The sequence below is a fragment of the Salmo trutta genome, chromosome 1, assembly GCF_901001165.1.
Source record: "Salmo trutta chromosome 1, fSalTru1.1, whole genome shotgun sequence".
NCBI classification, from domain to species: Eukaryota; Metazoa; Chordata; class Actinopteri; order Salmoniformes; family Salmonidae; genus Salmo; species Salmo trutta.
The window spans coordinates 25976592-26001131 of NC_042957.1; the positions used below are offsets into that span (position 1 = coordinate 25976592).

At 46.0% G+C, this 24540-nt stretch overlaps 1 protein-coding gene across 3 annotated transcripts; it reads left to right on the forward strand.

Moving 5' to 3' along the window:
• Positions 1 to 931: 931 nt before the first annotated feature.
• LOC115192272 (CAD protein) lies at positions 932 to 23826 on the forward strand. Of its 3 annotated transcripts, none has more exons than XM_029750587.1 (43): positions 932 to 1363; positions 2257 to 2396; positions 2530 to 2659; positions 2794 to 2936; positions 3169 to 3310; positions 3536 to 3707; positions 4253 to 4438; positions 4976 to 5085; positions 5163 to 5305; positions 5413 to 5544; positions 5756 to 5989; positions 6167 to 6388; positions 7120 to 7308; positions 7948 to 8072; positions 8178 to 8311; positions 8487 to 8599; positions 8689 to 8939; positions 9222 to 9468; positions 9575 to 9673; positions 9895 to 10119; positions 11748 to 11930; positions 12110 to 12328; positions 12503 to 12670; positions 12763 to 12945; positions 13043 to 13147; positions 13275 to 13520; positions 13647 to 13728; positions 13904 to 14070; positions 14225 to 14389; positions 14479 to 14610; positions 14950 to 15151; positions 16220 to 16410; positions 16569 to 16805; positions 16938 to 17076; positions 17845 to 17904; positions 18350 to 18525; positions 18871 to 18945; positions 21797 to 22009; positions 22202 to 22327; positions 22587 to 22742; positions 22890 to 22991; positions 23078 to 23172; positions 23290 to 23826. In XM_029750587.1, the coding sequence occupies exons 1-43, from the start codon at positions 1282 to 1284 to the stop codon at positions 23387 to 23389; spliced, it is 6741 nt and encodes a 2246-aa protein (XP_029606447.1). In that variant the 5' UTR covers positions 932 to 1281; the 3' UTR covers positions 23390 to 23826. The 3 variants fall into 3 exon arrangements, with proteins under 3 accessions (XP_029606447.1, XP_029606454.1, XP_029606462.1); XM_029750594.1 differs by having other exon boundaries at positions 17848 to 17904; XM_029750602.1 differs by lacking the exon at positions 17845 to 17904.
• Positions 23827 to 24540: the final 714 nt, after the last annotated feature.

Consider the following 24540-nt stretch of genomic DNA (forward strand, 5'->3'; position numbering starts at 1 on the left):
CACTGGTCACCATATCAGCACCCACTCGTAGCACGCGCTCCAGCAGGTATATCTCTCTGGTCACCCCCAAAGCCAATTCCTCCTTTGGCCGCCTTTCCTTCCAGTTCTCTGCTGCCAATGACTGGAACGAACTGCAAAAATCTCTGAAGCTGGAGACTCATATCTCCCTCACTAGCTTTAAGCACCAGCTGTCAGGGCAGCTCACAGATCACTGCACCTGTACATAGCCCATCTGTAAACAGCCCATCTATCTACCTACCTCATCCCCATACTGTATTTATTTATCTTTCTCCTTTGCACCCCAGTAGCTCTACTTGCACATTAATCTTCTGCACATCCACCATTCCAGTGTTTAATTGCTATATTGTAATTACTTCGCCACCATGGCCTATTTATTGCCTTAACTTATCTCATTTGCACTCACTGTATATAGACTTTTTGTTTTATTTTGTTCTACTGTATTATTGACTGTATGTTTTGTTTATTCCATGTGTAACTGTGTTGTTGTATGTGTCAAATTGCTATGCTTTATGTTGGGCAGGTCGCAGTTGCAAGTGAGAACATGTTCTCAACCAGCCTACCTGGTTAAATAAAGGTGAAATAAATAAATAAATACAAACTGTCTCAGGCATGTTACTACAGTTGCGACTCCTCCCTTCTCATTGAGCCTGAGGACCTTGATGCCCCCGCCTTTTCCTTGATCTTATACAGGTGTCTTCTCTTTCTTTCCATGGTTCTAAAATCCCCTATGGGAAAAAATTAATGATGTGAATACAATGAAAAAATGTATTGATATCTAATACTGTTATTACTGTTGCAATAAAATAAAATTAAAATATATGAATTAGAAATGAATGACGAAAAAACGATTGGAACAATTTCCGTGTTTGACCGCTAGGGTTTATGGGTATTATGACGTTTTCACTGTGGGGTTCTATGTAAACACGGTGAGGTCGCTGAAAAGTTCCACACTGTTGGTGCGGCATGCGGATCTAGCGCTCAGTTTTCGGCATACAACATTTCTTCATATCGTTTTTGACGCTTTATTTTGTTTGCAAATAAACCAACACAATAATTTGTCTTCCTTTTAACTTAGCCATTTTTCAAGCAAGATTTTTGCTCGCGCATCCTCATTAACATCTGGCCAGCGTGTGTTTCACGTGGGCAAGCGTTGCGGAACTGAAGCATTGATCAGACAAAAAGCTGGTACTGCTTCCCATAATCGAATCGAAGACTGCGTTGATTCTGTACAATTACACTATTGACAATTTTATTTAAAAAATGGCAACCCTGATTTTAGAAGATGGGACCACGTTCAAGGGCCGCCTTTTCGGGGCAAATGCGTCAGTGTCTGGTGAAGTTGGTAAGTCGTATTTTATGAGGAGAAAGCTATTTAGCCCATCGCATTGCAACATCTGTCTACTGTAGTTATGTTATAATTTATACAGGTATTCTAATGGGTAACGTTAACTACCTATATGTTGCCCACAAAGTCAAATTGTACAGCCAAACGCAGCTCTATTCACCCAACACTCTTGCCGGTGTGTGCCTAGTGGTCTGCATGTAACCCCCAAAGTTGCGCGTGCCCTGTAGTAGTATGACCCATAACCTCTGACCCCTTCATTTATCCTTATTTCCGCTAAGCATTTTAGCTAACCCTGTTCCTAACCATAACCTAATTCTCCTAACCTGCTACGAAAAGTCACTTCTGGTCATAGCTGTATTCCACCTAATCAGATCTCAATTTCAGTCAGTTTGAACAACTTATGAACATGTTTCTCCTATATTGTCCTTGCTGTTTATTTATTTTGTATTATTTAAACTTTATTTAACTAGGCAAGTTAGTTAAGAACAAATACAATGATGGCATACCCGGCAAGACGTGGACGGCGCTGGGCCAGTTGTGCGCCCCCCTATGGGACTCCCAATCACGGCCGTATGTGATACAGCCTAGATTCGAACCAGGGTAGTCTCTTGCACTGAGATGCAGTGCCTTAGACCACTGCGCCACTCGAGAGCCCTCCGCTGTACCGTGTCCCATACATTGTAATGGAGATGTAGCTAGCATTAATTTAGATTGTAAGGTCTATTTCTTTCAATCCACGTGTACTAATAAATGGAGCACAGTGCACATTTCCAAAGTTCAAGTTGCATCACCTTTTTCAAAATGTGCCAAATCTGAATTGAAGCACTTCTCACTAATTTGCCCTTTGCTATGAAAACAACTGAAAAGTTGACCTGATGATTGTTTTCCAGTGTTCCAGACAGGCATGGTTGGCTACCCAGAGGCCCTGACTGACCCGTCCTACACGTGTCAGATCCTCACCCTCACCTACCCTCTGCAGGGCAACTATGGTATACCCCAGGATGAGGAGGGCGACTTTGGACTCAGCAAAGTGGGTGGAGTTGGCATGTAGTCAGCGTTTCACAGAAGCGTCCCAACAGAAATTGTGGGTGGAGAAAAGTATATTGCCCTCGTTGACCCCAAGCACCTGTTTGAATGTAATGTTCTATTGTTTTCCCCCCCAGTGGTTTGAGTCTTCTAAGATCCACGCTGCAGCCCTCATCGTCGGAGAGGTTTCCCAGAACCCCAGCCACTGGAGCTCAGCCATGTCTCTGGACCAGTGGCTCAAAGAGCAGGGCATCCCTGGCCTAGAGGGTCAGTAGAGTTATCATTCTAAACATCCTAGTACTGTATCAAATGTTGTCTGAATATGTGTTTTGATATGTGCTGTCTACAGTAGAGCCTCTACAATAGAGGTTGCCGTTAATGCGCTTGCTGTGACACTGTAGGAGTTGACACCCGTCGTCTGACCAAGAAGATCCGTGAGAAGGGAACCATGCTGGGGAAGCTGGTGGTGGATGGAACGCCCGAGGCCAACGTTCCATTTGACGACCCTGACCAGAGGAACCTTGTCAAGGAGGTGTCCATGAAGGTACGGCGTTGCTATGTTTAAGCTTGACCTTGTCACGCTTTTCTAGTGTTACCATCCTGAAACTTCCTCAATCAAATGCCAATTGTTTTGTGTGGATTGCATAACACTGAATCTGTAGCTTAACACATTGCATGTCGTTGGGGTTAGGGTTAGTGCCTATCTCACCACAGTGGATAGGCAGATGCCTAATCCTTCTCAGGATGTAAGTACCTTTTCTGTCTGTGTTGAGCAGGAGCCCCGGGTGTTCAACCCCAGTGGTGCTGTCAGGATCACAGCTGTAGACTGTGGCATTAAGTACAACCAGATCCGCTGCCTGTGTCAGAGAGGGGCCTGTGTCACCGTGGTGCCCTGGGATCACCCACTGGACAGCACAGGTTAGTCACAGCTAGTTACGGCACTGGGTTCCATATACGATTCAGAGATGACTCCCCGTTCCCTTGTTTTGCCTCTTATCTCTCCCCTGCCTTAATCTTTACCTTGGAGCATCTGACCTGCAAAGTTAGTTCCAGCCATGATGTCATGAAGTTCCATTGTATGTGAAATGGTTTGTATTATAATATTTATTTTGGCTATGCTGACAAAGTTGTGGTCCTTTTCAGATTTTGATGGGCTGTTCATCAGCAACGGCCCTGGGGACCCCCAGTTCTGTACGGAGACCATAAACAACGTGAGGAAGGTGGTGTGTGTGGACAACCCCAAGCCTGTGTTTGGTATCTGCCTGGGCAACCAGCTTCTCTCCCTCGCCATCGGGGCAAAAACCTACAAAATGAAGTTAGTACAGGGCACTACACGGTTGTCCTGACTTGTCACTCTCTCTTTCTGCCTCCTCAGGTCTTAAGTTCTGCTTACTGTCTTTGTTTGGTTTCAAAGAGGACAAAGCCAGTGGTGCTGACTGTTTTTGCTATTGTTTGGCCCCCGACCTCAGATGTCAGTTCTTCCCAGGCCCCTCTTTATTTTTATGGGAGCGTTCTGGTGTGAAATGAGCTTTTCTGCTTAGCGCAGCAGTTTGGACATAGCCTAGTGCATTGCTAGGGTGCTGGAAAGGCCTGGTTTGTTTTGGTAAGACTCCTGGGATTGTTACTTTGTTAGCATTCCGTTAGTCTCAAGGCCAGATGAGATGCCAGTTTCCTTTTGTCCCTCTGGTATGCCATGCAGTCAGTCAGCGGAAAGCAGAACAGTTTAGAGGGTTTAAAGCAAGACCTTTGCACTGTGCAGGTGTCAAGTAAGGATTCTGCAGGAGCACTATGAATCTGCATCTGGAATAGAGCTCAACCATTGAAGAATAGAATTTGACTAAAAACACTTGTCTGTTTCAGGTATGGGAACCGTGGCCATAACCAGCCCTGTATCCACAAGGGCACAGATCGCTGTTTCATCACATCTCAGAACCATGGCTTTGCTGTGGATCCCCTGACCCTGCCACTGGGCTGGGACGTGCTCTTCACCAACGCCAATGATCAGACCAGTGAGGGCATCGTGCACAACACCAAACACCTATTCAGGTACCATCAACCAATGGGAACTCATGCGCTGCTTCCAGCCTTTCAACTTGTTTGAAGGCCCAATGCAGCCATTTTTTACACCAAAACATTTCTGGGTAACACTTTAAATATATTAAAATGGGCAAAAATAGCTTTTGAGACAAACTTTCTCAAGCAAGCATTTTGCTAGGACAGTCTGGGAGGGGAAAACTATCTGGCAGAGAGGTTTGGAACTCTTTTTGTTATTGGACCATTAACCATTTTACCGCATGGTGAAGTCACCGTGGAAAGCCGAAACTCCTGCCAATGCAAACCTCTTGATTAGAAGGTCCTGTGTATATTGTATTTTCAACCAGCAACTATCAGGAAATAACACTGATCAAATGTTTTCACGCTTTTACAGTGTTTTCATCAGCTGTTATACAATATGATACAAAACACAGGAAAACAGAATTGACTGCACTAGGCCTTTAATTGGAAAAGATGGTAGACCTCAAAAGGACCCTCCAAGATACAGGAAGTTGAAAACCAGATATTGTTTTACCCATGTCATTCCAGTGTCCAGTTCCACCCAGAGCACATGGCAGGCCCCACTGACCTGGTCAGTCTGTTTGATGTGTTTCTGGACACAGTCAGAGACCACAAGGAGGGCAAGAGTGGCAAACCAGGTAATACGTGTTCATCTCAACTGTTCTTACATATGTATTCCACATTAGGGTATAGTAACACCTCTCCCTTCCTCTAGTGAAGCAGAGACTAACAGAGCACCTGACCTATCCTGGATCTACCAATCCGGAGGAATTTATTCGGCCACGCAAAGTCCTAATCCTGGGTTCTGGAGGCCTCTCCATTGGACAGGCTGGGGAGTTTGACTACTCTGGCTCTCAGGTGAGACACACTACCAACCCCAGTGAAGACCCAACAGCAGGTGTCAGGAGCAGTATCATTTAAGAGTATTTGAACTAATCAGACACTTCTATGTCCATCCCCCCAAGGCCATAAAAGCATTGAAGGAGGAGAACATTCAGACTGTGCTCATCAACCCCAACATCGCCACGGTGCAAACCTCCAAGGGTCTTGCTGACAAGGTTTACTTCCTGCCTCTCACCCCGGAGTATGTCACTCAGGTAAGGAAGGAGGTGCTAATGGAATGGCCACTGCTCCCTGCGCCATCCTCCAGTCACTGATTTCTGATCAGTGCTCAACAAGCAAAGCATGTGTATTACATCTCTCAGGTACTCAGAACTGATAGAAGATCAGTAAGGAGCATGGTTGACCTACGGTTGATATTCATTCAATGAGTGAGATCTGACCCTCTGCCCTATTTCGCCTGTCCAGGTGATAAAGAATGAGCGTCCAGACGGGGTCCTCCTGACCTTCGGGGGGCAGACTGCTCTGAACTGCGGGGTGCAGCTGACCAAGAGGGGAGTCCTGAAGAAATATGCGGTGCGCGTGCTGGGGACGCCGGTGGCTTCCATCGAGATGACTGAGGACAGGAAGATCTTTGTGGAGAAGATGGAGGAGATCAATGAACACGTGGCGCCCAGCGAGGCCGCTGTGTCTGTGGAGCAGGTAAGGAGAGGGGCTTGGGACAAATGTCACACACACTCCTTCTCACACACACGTTGACCCATACTGATTGTCACTTGTACGTTGATTGGAATCGGAGTGTTAATCTGTTTGACTGTTGTGGGCTTTTGCTTTTTGATGTGTATTTTGATGTGTTCTGGTCTTTTCTGTGTGTCCTAGGCGGTGGCGGCTGCAGAGCGTATTGGCTACCCTGTCCTGGTGCGCTCGGCCTTTGCCCTGGGCGGACTGGGCTCTGGCTTTGCCAACAACAGGGAGGAGTTGACCTCCCTGGTGACATCTGCCTTCGCCCACACTTCCCAGGTCCTAGTGGACAAGTCCCTGAAGGGCTGGAAAGAGATTGAGTATGAGGTGGTCAGAGACGCCTACGACAACTGTATCACCGTAAGTAGAGGGACATCACTATGCATATATTTGTTACTATGTAAGTACTATGTACAGGTAACTGCCAAAATAAAGGAAACGTACTATGTACAGGTAACTGCCAAAATAAAGGAAACGCCAACATAAAGTGTCTTAAAAGCCAGAACGGCTTCAATAGGCCTTTGCATAGATTGGAACTCTATTGGAGGGATGCGACACCATTCTCCCACAAGAAATTCCATAATCTGGTGTTTTGTTGATGGATGTGGAAAACACTGTCTCAGGCGCCAATCCAGAATCTCCCGTAAGTGTTCAATTGGGTTGAGAGCTGGTGACTGAAACAGCCATGGCATATGGTTTACATCGTTTTCATGCTCAACAAACCATTCGGTGACCACTCGTTCCCTGTGGATGGGGGCAATGTCATCCTATCGGGGCATAGCCATGGTAGGCCAAAAAAATGGCCTGTCCAGCATTTTTTATACATGACCCTAAGCATGATGGGATCTTAATTGCACCAGCTTTTTAATATACTTTGTATCCCTCATTCACTCCAGTGTTTCTGTTATTTTGGTAGTTACCTCTATATTTGTTACTATACGTTTTTTCCCCAATTTTATTATGCATTTGACTGTTACGGCTAATCTTTAGAGTTTATACGTCATTATTTGTTTAAACGTGAAGCTTCCTTTATCAAGCAAGTTGAAAAAGCAAGAATGTGATTAAAGTGTTGAGTGTTTTCTATCCTGTAGGTATGTAACATGGAGAACATTGACCCTCTGGGTATCCACACTGGGGAGTCCATCGTGGTGGCGCCCAGTCAGACGCTCAACGACTATGAGTACAACATGTTGAGGAACACCGCCATCAAGGTCATCAGACACCTAGGCATCGTGGGAGAGTGTAACATCCAGTACGCCCTCAACCCTGAGTCTGAGCAGGTAATGGTCCATACTGACTTTGTGATCGTTTATACTAGTGTTAACCCTCCGAAACATCAGTGTTTCCCATAAATTGTGTCCACTGCAAAGAAAATGTATATTTCGGGATGGTTAAATGTTTTCAATGTGAACTTAAACGACTAAAACCAGATAAAGTATGTAGAAAAGATAATGGAGCTATATATTTTTAAACAAGATCATCTTTGAGAACTTATCACCTAAATAAAAGCTAGACAGTCAGGGAGAATCTAAAATGTCATGGCAATGGGCCCCCCATTTGATTTTTGTTATAATTGAGTCACTCAGATAGCATAAGAACACATCTTAAGCATGGCAAAATGTGTAGAATTGCAGGAAACATGCTTTAAAACAGTAAAATTGTATTTTTGCCCCATGACAAAATGTTTAGAATTCCAGGAAATTAGATTTAAAACGCCAACATTTTGTCTCTGCAGCCAAGAGGAGGGCCTCTAAAACCACGCCATTGCCTACGCCCACTACCCCCCCCCCCCCCCCCCCCCCCCCACCCTAACTTTGTCACGGCTGAAAAAAGTATTTGGGAGGAAACGCTGAACGTGTTCTGATACTTTAAAATGTTTCTACTGTATTGCAATCTAAATCAGTGTTTTTGTGCTGCAGTACTACATCATTGAGGTGAATGCCCGTCTGTCTCGGAGCTCAGCTCTGGCCAGTAAAGCAACAGGATATCCCCTGGCCTACGTGGCTGCCAAGCTGGGATTGGGCATCCCTCTACCTGTCCTCAAGTGAGTTTATTCACGTTTTGTGGCCTGATGTCAGGTTAAGAATTGCATTTTGACACTGATCTACTAATACCACGGTTCTAACAGGTAATGTTTGTTATTGTACAGGAACTCTGTGACCAACCAGACCACGGCTAACTTTGAGCCCAGTCTGGACTACTGTGTGGTGAAGGTCCCTCGCTGGGATCTCAGCAAGTTTCTCCGCGTCAGCACCAAGATAGGTAGCTCCATGAAGAGCGTGGGTAAGAGGACAAGCACTTTTTTATTAATGATCTAGTTTGGGAGCAGCAGAGTGCTCTATCTGCCTGCTATCTGTGGGGCAGATGATTCTACCACCACTCGGGTTGCATTGCAAGTTCACACAAAGGAGTTGGTTGATAGTTGGTTAACACAGTTTTTGTCTGTGACCTTTTGTAGGAGAGGTGATGGCCATCGGCCGCAGCTTTGAGGAAGCCTTCCAGAAGGCTCTGCGGATGGTGGATGAGAACTGTGTGGGCTTTGACCACACCATCAAACCAGTGTCTGATGAGGTAAGCTCACTCACTCACTTTTTTTTTTTTTTTTACCTGTCTTTTTCCTCTTTGCTGCATTTTATGTGAACTGTTCTGTGGTCTTACAGGAGCTGCAGACCCCAACAGACAAACGTATCTTTGTTCTGGCGGCTGCTCTCAGGGCAGGCTATACAGTGGACCGCCTTTACGACCTAACCAAGATCGACCGCTGGTTCCTCCACAAAATGAAGAACATCGCGGACCATGAGAAGGTGCTGGAGTCTTACAACCAGGACGAGAGCGCCATGCCTCTGGAGGTGATGAGGAAAGCCAAGCAGCTGGGCTTCTCAGACAAACAGATCGCCCTGGCTGTGCAGAGGTACAGTACCGTGATACTCCTGAGAATGGTAGCCTATTGTTCACGTTTCAAAACCTCATTAAAAGTTGAGGCTGGTACATGAAAAACATACAAAATAAATGAGAGATTCTTCATTGATACGATGGCGAGTCGGAATGGGACGCAGTCTGTCTGGGTTATGTTTTGTGTCTCTGGGTTCAGTTCCTCAGAGCAGTGAGGAAAAAAAAAAAACTTGGTTTAAAATGTCTGTTTTTAAAATAAACTTGTCTGAACTCTGACCTTTAAACCTATGTCTCTCTCCAGTACGGAGCTGGCGGTGAGGAAGATGCGCCGTGATTGGAGCATCCTGCCTGTGGTGAAGCAGATCGACACTGTGGCGGCGGAGTGGCCCGCCCACACCAACTACCTGTACCTGACCTATAACGGTACGGAAAGCGACCTGGTCTTTGGAGATCCCCATGTCATAGTCATCGGCTCTGGGGTTTACCGCATCGGCAGCAGTGTGGAGTTTGACTGGTGCGCTGTGGGCTGCATCATGGAACTCAGGAAGGTAAGTCGATTTCTGCTTTGTGCAGAATAGCTCTCATTTATTAGAAGAATGTTGAACAAAAGCTGATATTGTCATGATTTTCTGTGTTTGGATGATTTTTCTTTAGATGGGCTATAAAACCATCATGGTGAACTATAACCCAGAGACTGTCAGCACAGACTACGACATGTGTGACCGTCTCTACTTCGATGAGATCTCCTTCGAGGTAAGGGTGCTCGACTGATGGCTTAGTCCCAACTCTCTTTCAAAAAAATTTATTTTGTAGTTTTTCGTCATACAATAATCAACATTCAAAGGTCCGAACTTACTTGATCTAATGCTTTTATCACCTGAGCAAAGGGCCTCAACACCTCGCCATCAAACCCTGTTTCATGCATGGTATGTTGCCATAACCATAAAGCTCCATTGTCTCCTCCCCTCCTCCAGGTTGTGATGGACATCTATGAGATGGAGAACCCAGAGGGAGTGATCCTGTCCATGGGGGGCCAGCTGCCCAACAACATCGCCATGTCCCTCCACAGGCAGCAGTGTCGTATATTGGGCACCTCCCCGGAGTTCATCGACTCTGCTGAGAACAGGTTTAAGTTCTCCCGCATGCTGGACACCATCGGCATCAGCCAGCCCCTGTGGAAGGAACTCACTGAGATTGAGGTCAGCATAGAACAGGGCTTCTAATCCATTTTGAATTTCAAAACAGTAATGAAGAGGTTGTAGGTCTTGGTTGCAGATGAGTCAATCTCAAGTTGGATAGAAATTGTGACACAATATCCCATTACGACAAAGTAAAAATGTTTTTAGAAATGTTTGCAAATGTATTGAAAATGAAATACAGAAATATCTCATTTACATAAGTATTCACACCCCTGAGTCAATACATGTTAGAATCACATTTGGCAGCGATTACAGCTGTGTGCCTTTTAAAAGCTTTGCACACCTGGATTATACAATATTTGCACATTATTATTTTTTTAATTCTTCAAGCTCTGTCAGCTGGTTGTTGGTCATTGCTAGACAGCCATTTTCAAGTCCTGCCATAGACTTAAGCCGATTTTTATGTCAAAACCGTAACTAGGCCATTCAATGTCGTCTTGGTAAGCAAGTCCAGTGTATATTTGGTCTTGTGTTTTAGGTTATTGTCCTCCTGAAAGTTGAATTTGTCTCCTCAGTGTCTGTTGGAAAGCAGACTGGACCAGATTTTCTTCTAGGATTTTGCCTGTGCTTGGCTTTATTGTATATTTAGTAAAAAACATATTTTATTTTATCCTACAAAACTCCCTAGTCCTTGCTGATGACAAGCATACCCATAACATGATGCAGCCACCATCATGCTTGAAAATATGAAGAGTGGTACTCTGTAATGTGTTGTTGGATTAGCCCCAAACATAATGCTTCGTTTTCAGAACGTAGGTTTTTTTCGTGCCACATTTTTTGCAGTTTTACTTCAGTGCCTTATTGTAAGCAGGATGCCTGTTTTGGAATATTTAAAAAAAAATCTGTACATGCTTTCTTCTTTTCACTCTGTCATTTAGGTTAGTATTGTGGAGGAACTAGTGTTGTTGATCCATCGTTAGAAGATAACTATCACAGCCATTAAACTGTGTAACTGTTTTAAAGTCACCATTGGCCTCAATGTGAAATCCCTGAGCGGTTTCCTTCCTCTCCGGCAACTATCTTTATAGTGACTGGGTGTATTGATACACCATCCAAAGTGTAATAACTTAACCGTGCTTAAAGGGATATTCAGAGTCAGTTTTTTCTCTGTCAATAGATGCCCTTTGCGAGACATTGGAAAACCTTCCTGGTCTTTGTGGTTGAATCTGTGTTTGAAATTCACTGCTCGACTTAGGGACCTTACAGATAATTGTATGTGTGGGGTACAGAGATGAGGTAGTCATTTAAAAATCATGTTAAACACTTATTGCATACAGAGTGAGTCCATGCAACATATTATGTGACTTGTTAAGCAATAGTTTTTTTCTCCTAAAGTTATTTAGGCTTGCCATGACAAAGGGGTCGAGTACTGATTGCCTCGAGACGTTTCAGATTTGCATTTTTAATTAATTTGTAAAAATGTCTAAACATAATTCCACTTTGACATTATGGGGTTGTGTGTGTGTGTGTGTGTGTGTGTGTGTGTGTGTGTAGGCCAGTGACACAAAAGCTACATTTAATCAATTTTAAATTCAGGCTGTAACACAACAAAATGTGGCAATAGTCAAGGGGTGTCAATACTTTCTGAAGGCACAGTATGTTATATTGTATCCTCCTCTCCTCCCCAGTCAGCCATGAAATTCTGTGAGACTGCGGGCTACCCCTGCCTGGTGCGTCCCTCCTACGTGCTGAGTGGAGCGGCCATGAACGTGGCGTACACAGACAGCGACCTGGAGAAGTACCTCAGCAGCGCTGTGGCCGTGTCCAAGGAATACCCCGTGGTCATCTCAAAGTTCATCCAGGAGGCCAAGGTACGTCTTGGGAGATTCTTTACTACTTAGATTGAAATGCCTTGCTGCTTTGTCTTTTTAAAGGGATAATTCACTTATTTTCAATTTGCACAAAAAAAAGGTGAACTATCCCTTTTTTAAATATCATTATAGCTCCTTCAGTCAACAGTCTGGACCTGACTGGCGTCTCTTTGTTCCAGGAAATAGACGTGGACGCGGTGGCGTGCGACGGCGTGGTGATGGCCATCGCCGTATCGGAGCATGTGGAGAACGCCGGGGTGCACTCTGGGGACGCCACCCTGGTCACGCCCCCCCAGGACATCAACCAGAAGACCATGGAGCGTATCAAGATGATCGTCCATGCAATCGGACAGGAACTGCAGGTCACCGGGCCCTTTAACCTGCAACTCATCGCTAAGGTAAAGTCTAAAGGACATTTTTTTTGTTTTTGGAGTTTCAAATCAGCGGTTGACAACCAATAACATGCCAAACAGATAATAACCCACAACCATACAAGTGTGTTTCTGTTCCCTGTGGGATTTCCAATGGCTGTCCGGTTGCCTTTAATTGCAACAAATGTGTTTTCCGGACAGGATGACCAGCTGAAGGTGATCGAGTGCAACGTCCGAGTCTCCCGCTCCTTCCCATTCGTCTCAAAGACTCTGGGAGTGGATCTGGTCGCCCTGGCAACGCGCGTCATCATGGGAGAGAAGATGGAGCCCGTGGGTCTGATGAAAGGAGTGGGCATCGTGGGCGTCAAGGTAACCCAACTGAGGAGTCCACAACTGTAAAATAATCCAGTTGAATTATTGTTTCACCGATCATACACCAACTTGGATATGTTATCTCTTAGGTCCCCCAGTTCTCGTTCTCTCGTCTGGCCGGGGCTGATGTGGTGCTGGGGGTAGAGATGACCAGTACTGGGGAGGTGGCCTGCTTTGGAGAGAACAGATACGAGGCCTATCTGAAGGCCATGCTCAGCACAGGCTTCAAGATCCCCAAGAAGAACATTCTGCTGTCCATTGGCAGTTACAAGGTACACTAGACTGACTATAATACAATGAGCTAAACGTTTTCATGGAAATTCATTTCGAGAGGCCAGCGGTACATAAATATTAATTGTATCTTTGCAGAACAAGAGTGAGCTGCTGCCTACTGTTCAGGCGCTGGAGAGTCTGGGCTATGACCTGTATGCCAGTCTGGGGACTGCTGACTTCTACACTGAGCATGGAGTCAAGGTACATCACATCTAGGATGAGTGGGCTCTTCTCAACAGGATCCCAGAATGAGCAATTTTCAATTCACAACGTTACTTTCAATTTACTTCCTGAATTTGACCGAATTGTTATGTTCGGTCTCTTTCAGGTGATGGCGGTGGACTGGCCATTTGGGGAGGAGGAGAGCGACTGCCCCAACAAGGACAAGCAGAGGAACATCTTGGAATACCTAGAGGACCACCACTTTGACATGGTCATCAACCTCTCCATGAGGAACTCCGGAGGCCGACGCCTCTCCTCCTTCGTCACCAAGGGTTACCGCACCCGCCGCATGGCCATCGACTACTCCGTGCCCCTCATCATTGACATCAAGTGCACCAAGCTGTTTGTCCAGGTAGGTTAGTTAGATGATGGGATGGGATGATGGGATGTTAGCCACTGCTGATGTTTGACGTAGCTGTGTTGATTCTACATAGATTGTTGACTGTCCTGACTGAAGCACGTGCTCCTATAATTGTAGGCGCTGCGTCTGGTTGGCGGCTTCCCGCCTGTCAAGACTCACGTGGACTGTATGACGTCACAGAAGTTGATTCGCCTGCCTGGTAAGCAGTAAGGCTTGGGCTGCGCTAAAAAGTAAAGTCTGTTCATTTCAAATATAAGCACCTTGTTTTCTTCCTGTATTTGGACAATACATGATAGCTTCTTCAGTCAACCTGTGGAACTGCAGTGTTTCTGAACAGTACTCATTGAGTCCCCTCCCCCTGTCCCCGGTGCCAGGTCTGATAGATGTGCACGTCCACCTGCGGGAGCCGGGTGCCACCCACAAGGAGGATTTCTCCTCGGGCACAGCGGCTGCCCTGGCAGGGGGCGTCACCATGGTGTGTGCCATGCCCAACACGGCACCTGCCATAATCGACCCCAGCTCCTTCGCCATGGTCCAGAAGGTAATGAGAGGATAGTCATTAAGACATTTACCACTGGATATTTGAAATTAGTCTGTTCCAAAACATTAAATTATGCCTATTTATAAAATGGGCCAAATCAGTACCTGAAGGTTTACTCGTGAGCTGTTCCTCTGTTTTGTCCCTGTCGTCTCAGCTTGCCAAGGCAGGGTGTCGGTGTGACTATGCCCTTTACGTCGGAGCGGCTTCAGAGAACTCCACCATCTTGTCCTCCATTGCTAACTCCGCCGCTGGGCTGAAGATGTATCTGAACGACACCTACTCCACTCTGAAGATGGACAACGTCTCAATGTGGATGGAGGTAGGTATCGACTGAATGAGGTCGTTGATGGGTCGTTCACGTTGATCTGTTTGAGCTGACCAGTTGCGCTTTCTCTTTGCGTGAACTAGCACTTTGAGAAGTGGCCCAAGCACCTGCCAATCGTGGCGCACGCAGAGAAGCAGACTGTGGCAGCCGTCTTGATGGTGGCCCAGCTGTACCAGAGAGCTGTTCATATCTGCCATGTGGCCAAGAAGGAGGAGGTAAGATGGCCGCCTGGATCATCACATACAGATATATAGCACTGCTTTGCCTTGATGTGTTGCCCGTTCGTTGTCTCCAGAGTGAATGAGGTGCCAACCGAGGCACGCAGAAACCTCGTAGTTGTGTTTTTTTTTGGAAGGAGTCCTCACAGATTGCTTTCATTAAGTTGAACTGCAAGAACATACACCTGTAGCTAGAGGAAAAAACGATCTAACAAATGAGCTATGTGCCATTTGAAGTGATTCATTTTAAGACCAACACATCAGAACACACATAAGATAAAGAAAGAACCATGTTTGTAATGAATTGGCATCTATTCCACCCTTCCCTTCTCCCAGATCCTGATCATCCGCGCAGCCAAGCAGAAGGGCATCCAGGTGACGTGTGAGGTAGCGCCCCACCACCTCTTCCTGTGTGAGGAGAACGTGGTGGACATCGGGGGCGGCCGGGCACAGGTCCGCCCCATGCTGGGCACCCGGGAGGACATGGAGGCCCTCTGGGAACACCTGGACATCATTGACTGCTTCGCAACCGACCACGGTGAGTAGGGCTACACCATAAATCCATATTTATAGTTTACTCCGTTTGTCATATCTTCTGCCCTGCGCCTTCTATCTACAAACACCAAGCCCCACCCCCTATTACTCAAGCAGGCAGCACAGTTCCTCCATACATTTTTCCATAGGCTTTGTTCAACGAACCTTGGTGGAGTTGGTGCCTACTATTAGATTCACTCTAGTCTGCAGGCTGCTCTAGCTAAGTCAATTCATGCAGTCAAAATATTTAACCAAAAAAGAACAATGCTGCTTTTCACTTTGCTTCTTTATAGAAATCCACATGTTTTCGGTATTATACTATTAGTTTGTGTAGCTATTTATCTCTCTGCAAAACACTAGTTAGTCTGGGCAAGCTTCTCGTGTACCTACCACAGGAGGCTGCTGAGGGGAGGACGGCTCATAATAATGGCTGGAATGGAGTCAAACACATGGAAACCATGTGTTTGTGTTCTATTCCGTTCCAGCTATTAATGAGCCGTCCTCCCCAATTAAGGGGCTACCTGCCTCCTGCGGTGCCAAAAATGTTTTTGTTAGCTGCTAATACTAATCGCTAATAAGCTAGCTAAAATGTACTGTGCTAGGGCAAATGTGTCTAGCAAACGTTAGCCCTAATACAGGCAGCTACTACTAGTGGTGTAGATCAACATGCTTGTGCAACGGCATGTTCTGAATCAGAGGAATAGAATAAGCATATTCTAAAATCTTTGTCAATGTAACATCTATTCAACTGTTATTTGGGTCCCCTGGGAAACACTGACCAACACTCCTACCTGGCTTTAAAAAAAAAAAGTGTTGTCTTGCCAAACAGCACTGTATTCCAAGTTCCTACTTTATTACAACCATATCATTTCTATGATTCCTGATGTTTTGATCTGTAACGCAAGTAAAATATATATATATATTTTAATTTTTTTTATTTTTGTCCATATCGTGAAGCCCTAATGGTGAGGTCTCCATTAACCCCTACTTATTTTTTTTTATCACACAGTTAGAAGATGAGTGTTGCCATACAACAGTTGTGATATTTCTGTGTGTTTTGGCTAACTCACAGCCCCCCATTCAGTGGAGGAGAAGAACTCAGAGAAGCCCCCCCCAGGTTACCCCGGCCTTGAGACCATGCTGCCCCTTCTCCTCACCGCCGTCAGCGATGGGCGCCTCACCATCGACGATATCATCAAGCGCCTGTACGACAACCCCCGCAAAATTTTCTCCCTTCCCGCACAGGACAACACCTATGTAGAGGTAGGCACACGCCAATGAGAGTTTTTAACCATGTAAAATGGGCAACATGGCGAGGATTTATATCCTTGGGTTTCCACGTTGAAATACAAAGAGGGATTGAATAGATGATCAATGTTTTGGCTTTTCAAGAACATTCTAGACCTGCTGTCTCCCACCAGGTGGACCTGGAGCAGGAGTGGGTTATCCCCAAACACATGCAGTTCACCAAGTCCAAGTGGACGCCCTTTGAAGGCATGAAGGTGAAGGGCAAGGTCCGCAGAGTGGTGCTCAGAGGAGAGGTGGCCTACATTGACGGACAGGTGCTGGTCCCTCCTGGCTATGGGGAGGATGTGAAGACTTGGCCTGCACCCCTCCCCCTCATCCAGCCCCCTGAGCCAGTGAAAGAAGTCCCAAAGGTACAGTCCCACCCCTTTCAGCTCCGCCCAGTCACGTTAGTGTGCGGATACAGTAATATGTGCTTATGTAGCATAGTAGCAAGCATTGTCCGTGGCACTAAGGCTGTTGTGTGTCTTTTGTGTGTGTGGCAGACCCCAGAGCACCCCCGGCTGACCCCTCCGTGTGAGGTCATCCGTACATGCGCCCAGAGTCCTCGCCGTTCCGCTGGGGATGGCCGCTACATGCTCCCGCCTCGCGTTCACAGGTCCTCCGACCCAGGCATGCCCCCAGGTACTACAGCCTCAATGTTTTCTCTTGCCTAACCGAGCTCTTGCTTGTGGTGGCAAAGTGCTGTGTGAATGTCCGTTTCAATAAATGGTATATTCACTGTCCATTTACAGGTTTTAGGACGATGCACACAAAATGGCACGTGGATGTCATTGGTAAACCTTTTAGTCTATATCATGAACCCACTGATCATGTGATTTTTTTTTTTTAAGCACACTGTATATGAAGCGTTTGAGAAAGCGAAGTTCGTATAACGAGTGATTCCACTGTCTCTACCATAGGCTGCATGGTCATCATGACCGATTGATTGGCTGAGTACATTTGCTGATTAAATGAAATGTCTAAATCTAGTGCTCCACCTATAGCTCACTCTGATGCTAAAGACCTGGGACTGTGCTTTATCGATGGATACAAGTGTATTGTTGAGACAGGAATGAAGGAATTATAAAAGCCTTTTTGTTTTGGTTGGCCATTTGCTATGCTCTTCACCCATTACTAGGACTGTACGATCACAGCCCCACATCACTGTGAAATCAATGATGTAAGTTGTTTGATTCTCACATTTATTAAGATGAACTGTCTTTGTAAGAAACAATGGATTGATGAAATGATACTCAGTGCCGTATCAATCTCAAACGTATTTATAACCCACTGACGTTAGCTTTCAATATGTCAGTACACTGGCTAATTGCTGTAGTATTGTCTAAATACCACAGTTTTGTATAATCTCTCTAACACTTGTGTTCTAACGTTTTGTCATGAAATTCTAAGCAGCTGAAGATTCAAGGGCGAGAGCATTAAGAAGAGCATTTGAAGAAGGTTTCAGAGAAGGTTTGAAGCTTGACGTAGCTCAGCTGTTACGCATAATACATTTCCTAGCTCTGCTGTTGTTCAGGCTGTTTGGCGTAATATTCTGGCAGACCATTTCAATGGAGTTATACTGGCAGCTGCTTTGAATACCTGTATGTCATGGAATACTTGGTTGTAGAGATGCTAGAAAAAGGTTGCAATTCCGTTCCTTCTCATTAGTTGCTGCGCTACCCATGTCGCTTTGCTCTGAGCCGACTGCTTTCCTAGTGCTTGGATCGCTTTGAAAGAAAACGCGGTGAAATACGGTGTAATAATCAGTGCTTTTCAGGTGTTTGTCGTGTTTCATCCTCAGGAAATAGAAAAGACTGCCATCCTTTTAAGAGACTTTGCTAAAACAATTCATATTAAAACGTGTTCTATTTTTTTCCTGTGGTATTTGAAGCATTTGGTGTTCCTCTGTCCCCAGAGATGGCCCCTGCAGCTGGGGACAGTTACAGCCATCCCCCTCCCCTGGCCAGGATCCTGTCCCCCCGGGCTGAGGCAGCGGCAGGGCAGCCCCTGGCCCACCTCCAGACCTCCCCGCTGCTCCACCCCCTAGTGGGACAACACGTCCTCTCTGTCAGGCAGTTCAGCAAGGAACAGGTACTCTACACCAGCGTTTCCCAACCCTGGTCCTCAAGTACTCCCAACAGTACACCTTTTTACTGTAACCTGATTCAACTTGTCAACTAATCATCAAGCCCTCAATGAGTTGGATGGGTTTGTTAAGGGCTACAACAAAACTATACTGTTGGGGGGTACTGGAGGACCAGGGCTGGGAAATGCTGCTCTACACACATAGCCAGGGACATTATTTACTAAATAACTATTTTTATATATATATATATATATATATATACACAGACGGTACGCAATTAAGGTCACAGTTATGGAAACTTATATATTATTTTTTTTCATTTTTTTTCCTTTCTTGTAACTTTATTTCAGATCTCTCACATGTTTAACGTGGCCCATACTCTACGCCTGATGGTTCAGAAAGAGAGAAGCCTTGACATCCTGAAGGTAAGAATTCTTTCCTTTTTGTTTAAAACTCTGATTAATCTAAAGAACAACCGTGTGAGTATTTCTGTGATTTGTCACAGTATAAATTGCAGGAGAGAAGCTCATTTCAGAGTAGCCGGTCAGGCTGTTCCATTAAGCCCAGTGTTGAGTCACCCAGGGTTTGAGTAATCTGCAGGACTTCCGGAGGCAGCATAGTCCTTCAGCTTAAACGTACAGGAGCAGGTGTGTTGTATAAAATAACAACAAAACAACTCCCGGATATGATTACTCACATAGGAGTTGATGACATCACCTGATCCAGAATGGAATACAAGCAACACCTGCCACCTGTGTGCATCTATGCCTAAAGACCTCATAAAACGAGTTATCTGAATGTCTCAAGGTGTGCTGCTGTTAGTAAATCTCAGTTGTAAGAATATATTCGGGGGGGGAAATATATATATATATATATATATATATATATATACATACATACATACATACATACATACATACATACATACATACATACATACATACATATCTCAGCAAAAAAAGAAACGGCCCCTTTTTAGGACCCTGTCTTTCAAAGATAACTCGTAAAAATCCAAATAACTTCACAGATCGTCATTGTAAAGGGTTTAAACACTGTTTCCCATGCTTGTTCAATGAACCAAACAATTAATGAACATGCACCTGTGGAACGGTCGTTAAGACACTAACAGCTTACAGACGGTTGGCAATTAAGGTCACAGTTATGGAAACTTAGGACACTAAGAGGCCTTTCTACTGACTCTGGAAAAACACCAAAAGAAAGATGCCCAGGGTCCCTGCTCATCTGCATGAACGTACCTTATGCATGCTGCAAGGAGGCATGAGGACTGCAGATGTGGCCAGGGCAATAAATTGCATTGTCCGTACTGTGAGACGGCCTAAGACAGCGCTACAGGGAGACAGAATGGACAGCTGATCGTCCTCGCAGTGGCAGACCACGTGTAACAACACCTGCACAGGATCGGTACATCTGAACATCACACCTGTGGGACAGGTACAGGATGGCAACAACAACTGCCGAGTTACACCAGGAATGCACAATCCCTCCATCAGTGCTCAGACTGTCCGCAATAGGCTGAGAGAGGCTGGACTGAGGGCTTGTAGGCCTGTTGTAAGGCAGGTCCTCACCAGACATCACCGGCAACAACGTCGCCTATGGGCACAAACCCACCGTCACTGGACCAGACAGGACTGGCAAAAAGTGCTCTTCACTGACGAGTCGCGGTTTTGTCTCACCAGGGGTGATGGTCGGATTCACGTTTATCGTCGAAGGAATGAGCGTTACACTGAGGCCTGTACTCCTGGAGCGGGATCGAGGTGCAGGGTCCGTCATGGTCTGGGGCGATGTGTCACAGCATCATCGGACTGAGCTTGTTGTCATTGCAGGCAATCTCAACGCTGTGTGTTACAGGGAAGGCATCCTCCTCCCTCATGTGGTACCCTTCCTGCAGGCTCATCCTGACATGACCCTCCAGCATGACAATGCCACCAGCCATACTGCTCGTTCTGTGTGTGATTTCCTGCAAGACCGGGATGTCAGTGTTCTGCTATGGCCAGTGAAGTGCCAGGATCTCAATCCCATTGGATCGGAAGGTGAGGGCTAGGGCCATTCCCCCCCAGAAATGTCCGGGAACTTGCAGTTGCCTTGGTGGAAGAGTGGGGTAATATCTCACAGCAAGAACTGGCAAATCTGGTGCAGTCCATGAGGAAGAGATGCACTGCAGTACTTAATGCAGCTGGTGGCCACACCAGATACTGACTGTTACTTTTGATTTTGCCCCCCCTTTTGTTCAGGGACACATTGTTCCATTTCTGTTAGTCACATGTCTGTGGAAGTTGTTCAGTTTATGTCTCAGTTGTTGAATCTTGTTATGTTCATACAAACATTTACACATGTTAAGTTTGCTGAAAATAAACGCAGTTGACAGTGAGAGGGCGTTTCTTTTTTTGCTGAGTTTATAAACGCAACATGCAACATTTTCAGATTTTACTGAGTTAGTTATAAGGAAATCAGTCAATTTAAATCAGTTCATTAGGCCCTAATCTATGGATTTCACATGACTGGACAGGGGTGCAGACATGGGTGGGCCTGGGAGGGCATAGGCCCACCCACTGGGGAGCCAGGCCCAGCCAATCAGAATGAGTTTTTCCCCACAAAAGGCCTTTATTACAGACAGAAATACTCCTCAGCAACCACCACCCCTGATTCCGCAGGTGAAGAAGCCGGATGTGGAGGTCCTGGGCTGGCGTGGTTACACGTGGTCTGCGGTTGTGAGGCCGATTGGACGTTGCTGCCCAATTCTCTAAAATGGCATTGGAGGTGGCTTATAGTAGAGAAATTGACATTAAATTCTCTGGCAACAGCTCTGGTGGAAGTTCCTGCAGTCGTCATGCCAATTGCACTCTCCCTCAACTTGAGACATGACAAAACAGCACATTTTTAAAGTGGCCTTTTATTGTCCCCAGCACAAGGTGCACCCGTGTAATGAATATGCTGTTTATTCAGCTTCTTGATATGCCATACCTGTCAGGGGGATGGATTATCTTGGAAAAGGAGAAATGCTCACCAACAGGGATGTAAACAAATTTGTGCATGAACTTTGAGAGAAATAAGCTTTGTGTGTGTATGGAACATTTCTGGGCTTTTTTGTTTCAGCTCATGAAACATGGGACCAACACTTTGCATGTCGTGTTTATATTTGTGTTCAGTGTAGAAATGCTGTGTGCCCTGAAATGCCTGAATGCTGTGCTCAAAGATGGATCTGGTGTACGCTAGTCTGTATTCTTTGTCTTAGACCCCTGTGTGTTACTCTCTCAGGGTAAGGTGATGGCGTCCATGTTCTACGAGGTCAGCACGCGCACCAGTAGTTCGTTTGCGGCGGCAATGCAGCGTCTGGGTGGCTCCGTGGTCCATTTCTGCGAGGCCACCTCCTCGTCGCAGAAGGGCGAGTCTCTGGCGGACTCGGTCCAGACCATGAGCTGCTACGCTGACGTCCTGGTGCTGCGACACCCCACGCCAGGGGCCGTGGAGGTGAGCACCGGTGTCGATACGCCGCCTTACAACTTCACTTGAAAACGTGTCATGTTCATTAAGGCAAGATATTCTGAGAGAACACTTTGAAAAAGAGGTGCTACCACCTAAACACCGACCGCAAACCTTGTCAGTTTGAGTGAGAAGATGTACTTGCTCGGCTGTATCCGACACGTTTATTTCCACCTGTAGGCTGCAGCGAGGCACTGCCGGAAGCCAGTCATCAACGCTGGGGACGGGGTCGGGGAGCACCCCACTCAGGCCCTGCTGGACGTGTTCACCATCAGAGAGGAGCTGGGTACGGTCAACGGCATGACGGTGAGACCTCAACACACCCATCTCCCCTTCAGGGATGATGGTCATGTCTTCGCAGCAGTACTAGTGCTAATACCAATTTAGAAGTGTAAACAGCGCAGTATTTTTTATTTTTTTTGACAGTAATGCAAACAGAAAGCTGTAAGATCTGGAACCTGACTGTGTATGTTGTGATGGCAGCCTGCCTTTTTTAAGTCAACATAGCCAATGGCCCTCCAGACTTCATCCAGGTGTCCTGACTCTTGTCTCTCGATGTTTGTAGATCACCATGGTAGGGGACCTGAAGCATGGCCGCACAGTGCATTCCCTGGCCAGGCTGCTCACCCAGTACAGGATCACTCTGCGCTACGTCGCCCCAAAGAATCTCCACATGCCCTCCGAGATCATTGACTTTGTGGCCTCCAAAGGCATCAAGCAGGTGGGTGGATCACATGGGTTTTTTGGTGGTAAAGCCGATGGCTTTGTATCTAAATCTCAATGGCACTGCTGCTGGTATGTAGGTGTCCTTCACACATCGAATGCACTACATAAAGCGCTAAACTGCTGTATGTCCTTGTGACTGCAGGAAGAGTTTGAGAGCATCGAGGAGGCCCTGCCTGACACTGACGTCCTCTACATGACCAGGATTCAGAAGGAGAGGTTTTCCTCAGAGGAAGAGTACAAAGCGGTAAGGATGGGATGGGGTTTCACTAACCTGTGAGGCCTTAGTGTTTGATCAGTGCTAAAGGACCCTTGTTTTTTTTTTTCCTGCAGTGCTTCGGTCAGTTCATCCTCACCCCACACATCATGACTGGAGCGAAGAAGAAGATGGTGGTGATGCATCCTCTACCGAGAGTCAATGAGATCAGGTACGGATGTTCCCCTAGATTACAACGGATCTCTCTTCATTATACTTCCTTTGATTCACTAATGTTCGCAGTCTTAAGTGGGAGGATTTGGTTTAATGTTTACTTTCTCTCTTGCAGTGCGGAGGTGGACACTGATCCTCGTGCTGCCTACTTCCGGCAGGCTGAGAACGGCATGTACATCCGCATGGCCCTCCTGGCCACTGTGCTGGGCAGATGATTGGTAGATAGTTGGACACACCCCACTGTTGGGACTGCGAGACCAAAATGGACCAAATGTATTAAGGTCTCAGTAAGTGAGGGCGCACTACTGGTGATCACAATGATGAAACCGCTCCAACAGTCTATATACAGTCACATGTTTAGTGTGTACTCCTCTTCAACCCTGGTATTTCTCCCGGAATTAATTAGTATTATCACTTAACAACAATTACTGTTACATGTTACAGATATCGGTATGTAGTTCATAGAATATTTTTGTATCACTGACTGGAGTCGTCTGTGGTGTTGATTGTATGGGGGGAAAAGGGATACATGCTCCTCATCAAAGGTGGAACCATTGCAGAACATCCTTTTTAAGCGAGAAATAATTATTAAGCTGATTTGTTGGACTCTTTTTAGGTGTTTTATAAATAATAAAATGTGAATGGTTTTGTAGATGGGGTTTATTTTATTAACTACAGGAAATTAAGCTGTTATCATGTAAATGTTTAGTGAATGGTTCTACCCAGGTGTGTATTCATTAGTCTGTTGCTAAACCTACACATCGATCAAGATGGCGAAACGCAAGTACAGGGGCAAAGTAGAGGAGCAATCACGGATTACAAAAAGAAAGCCAGCCACATTGGCACACATCAACGCCGCCCTACCGTATGAGCTAAACACCTTTTTCTCACGCTTCAAGCACAACGACTGAGCTGCCGAGGAGAGCACCTGAGGACAATGAGGGCTACTTAATTACGGTCTCCACGAAGGACGTAAGAAAGTTTTGCCTACCGCCCTGACCGATCCACAGACGACGCAATTGCCATTGCACTTGCACACTGCCCTCACCCACTTGGACAAAAGGAATGCATATGTGAGGATGTTGTTCATTGAATACAGCTCAGCCTTCAATACCATAGCGCCTTCTAAGCTCACGGCCCTGGGACTGAACTCCCTATGCAATTGGAACCTGGACTTCCTGACGGGCTGCCCCCAGGTGGTGAAGTTAGGCAACATTACCACCTCGACACTGATTTTCAACGTGTGGGACCCCACAAGGGTGCGTCATCAGTCCCCTCCTGTATACCCAAGACTGCGTGGCCTCACACAGTTCCAACTCCTTCATCAAGTTTGCTGGTGACACGACAGTAGTAGGCCTTGATTACC

Excerpts from the sequence above, each read along its gene's own strand:
- LOC115192272 (XM_029750587.1), top strand. The coding sequence starts at position 1,282 with ATGGCAACCCTGATTTTAGAAGATGGGACCACGTTCAAGGGCCGCCTT. Across the intron at positions 13,521-13,646 it reads GCACCAAGCTGTTTGTCCAG|GCGCTGCGTCTGGTTGGCGG; the intron begins GTAGGTTAGTTA and ends CTATAATTGTAG. Across the intron at positions 18,526-18,870 it reads GGCAGTTCAGCAAGGAACAG|ATCTCTCACATGTTTAACGT; the intron begins GTACTCTACACC and ends ACTTTATTTCAG.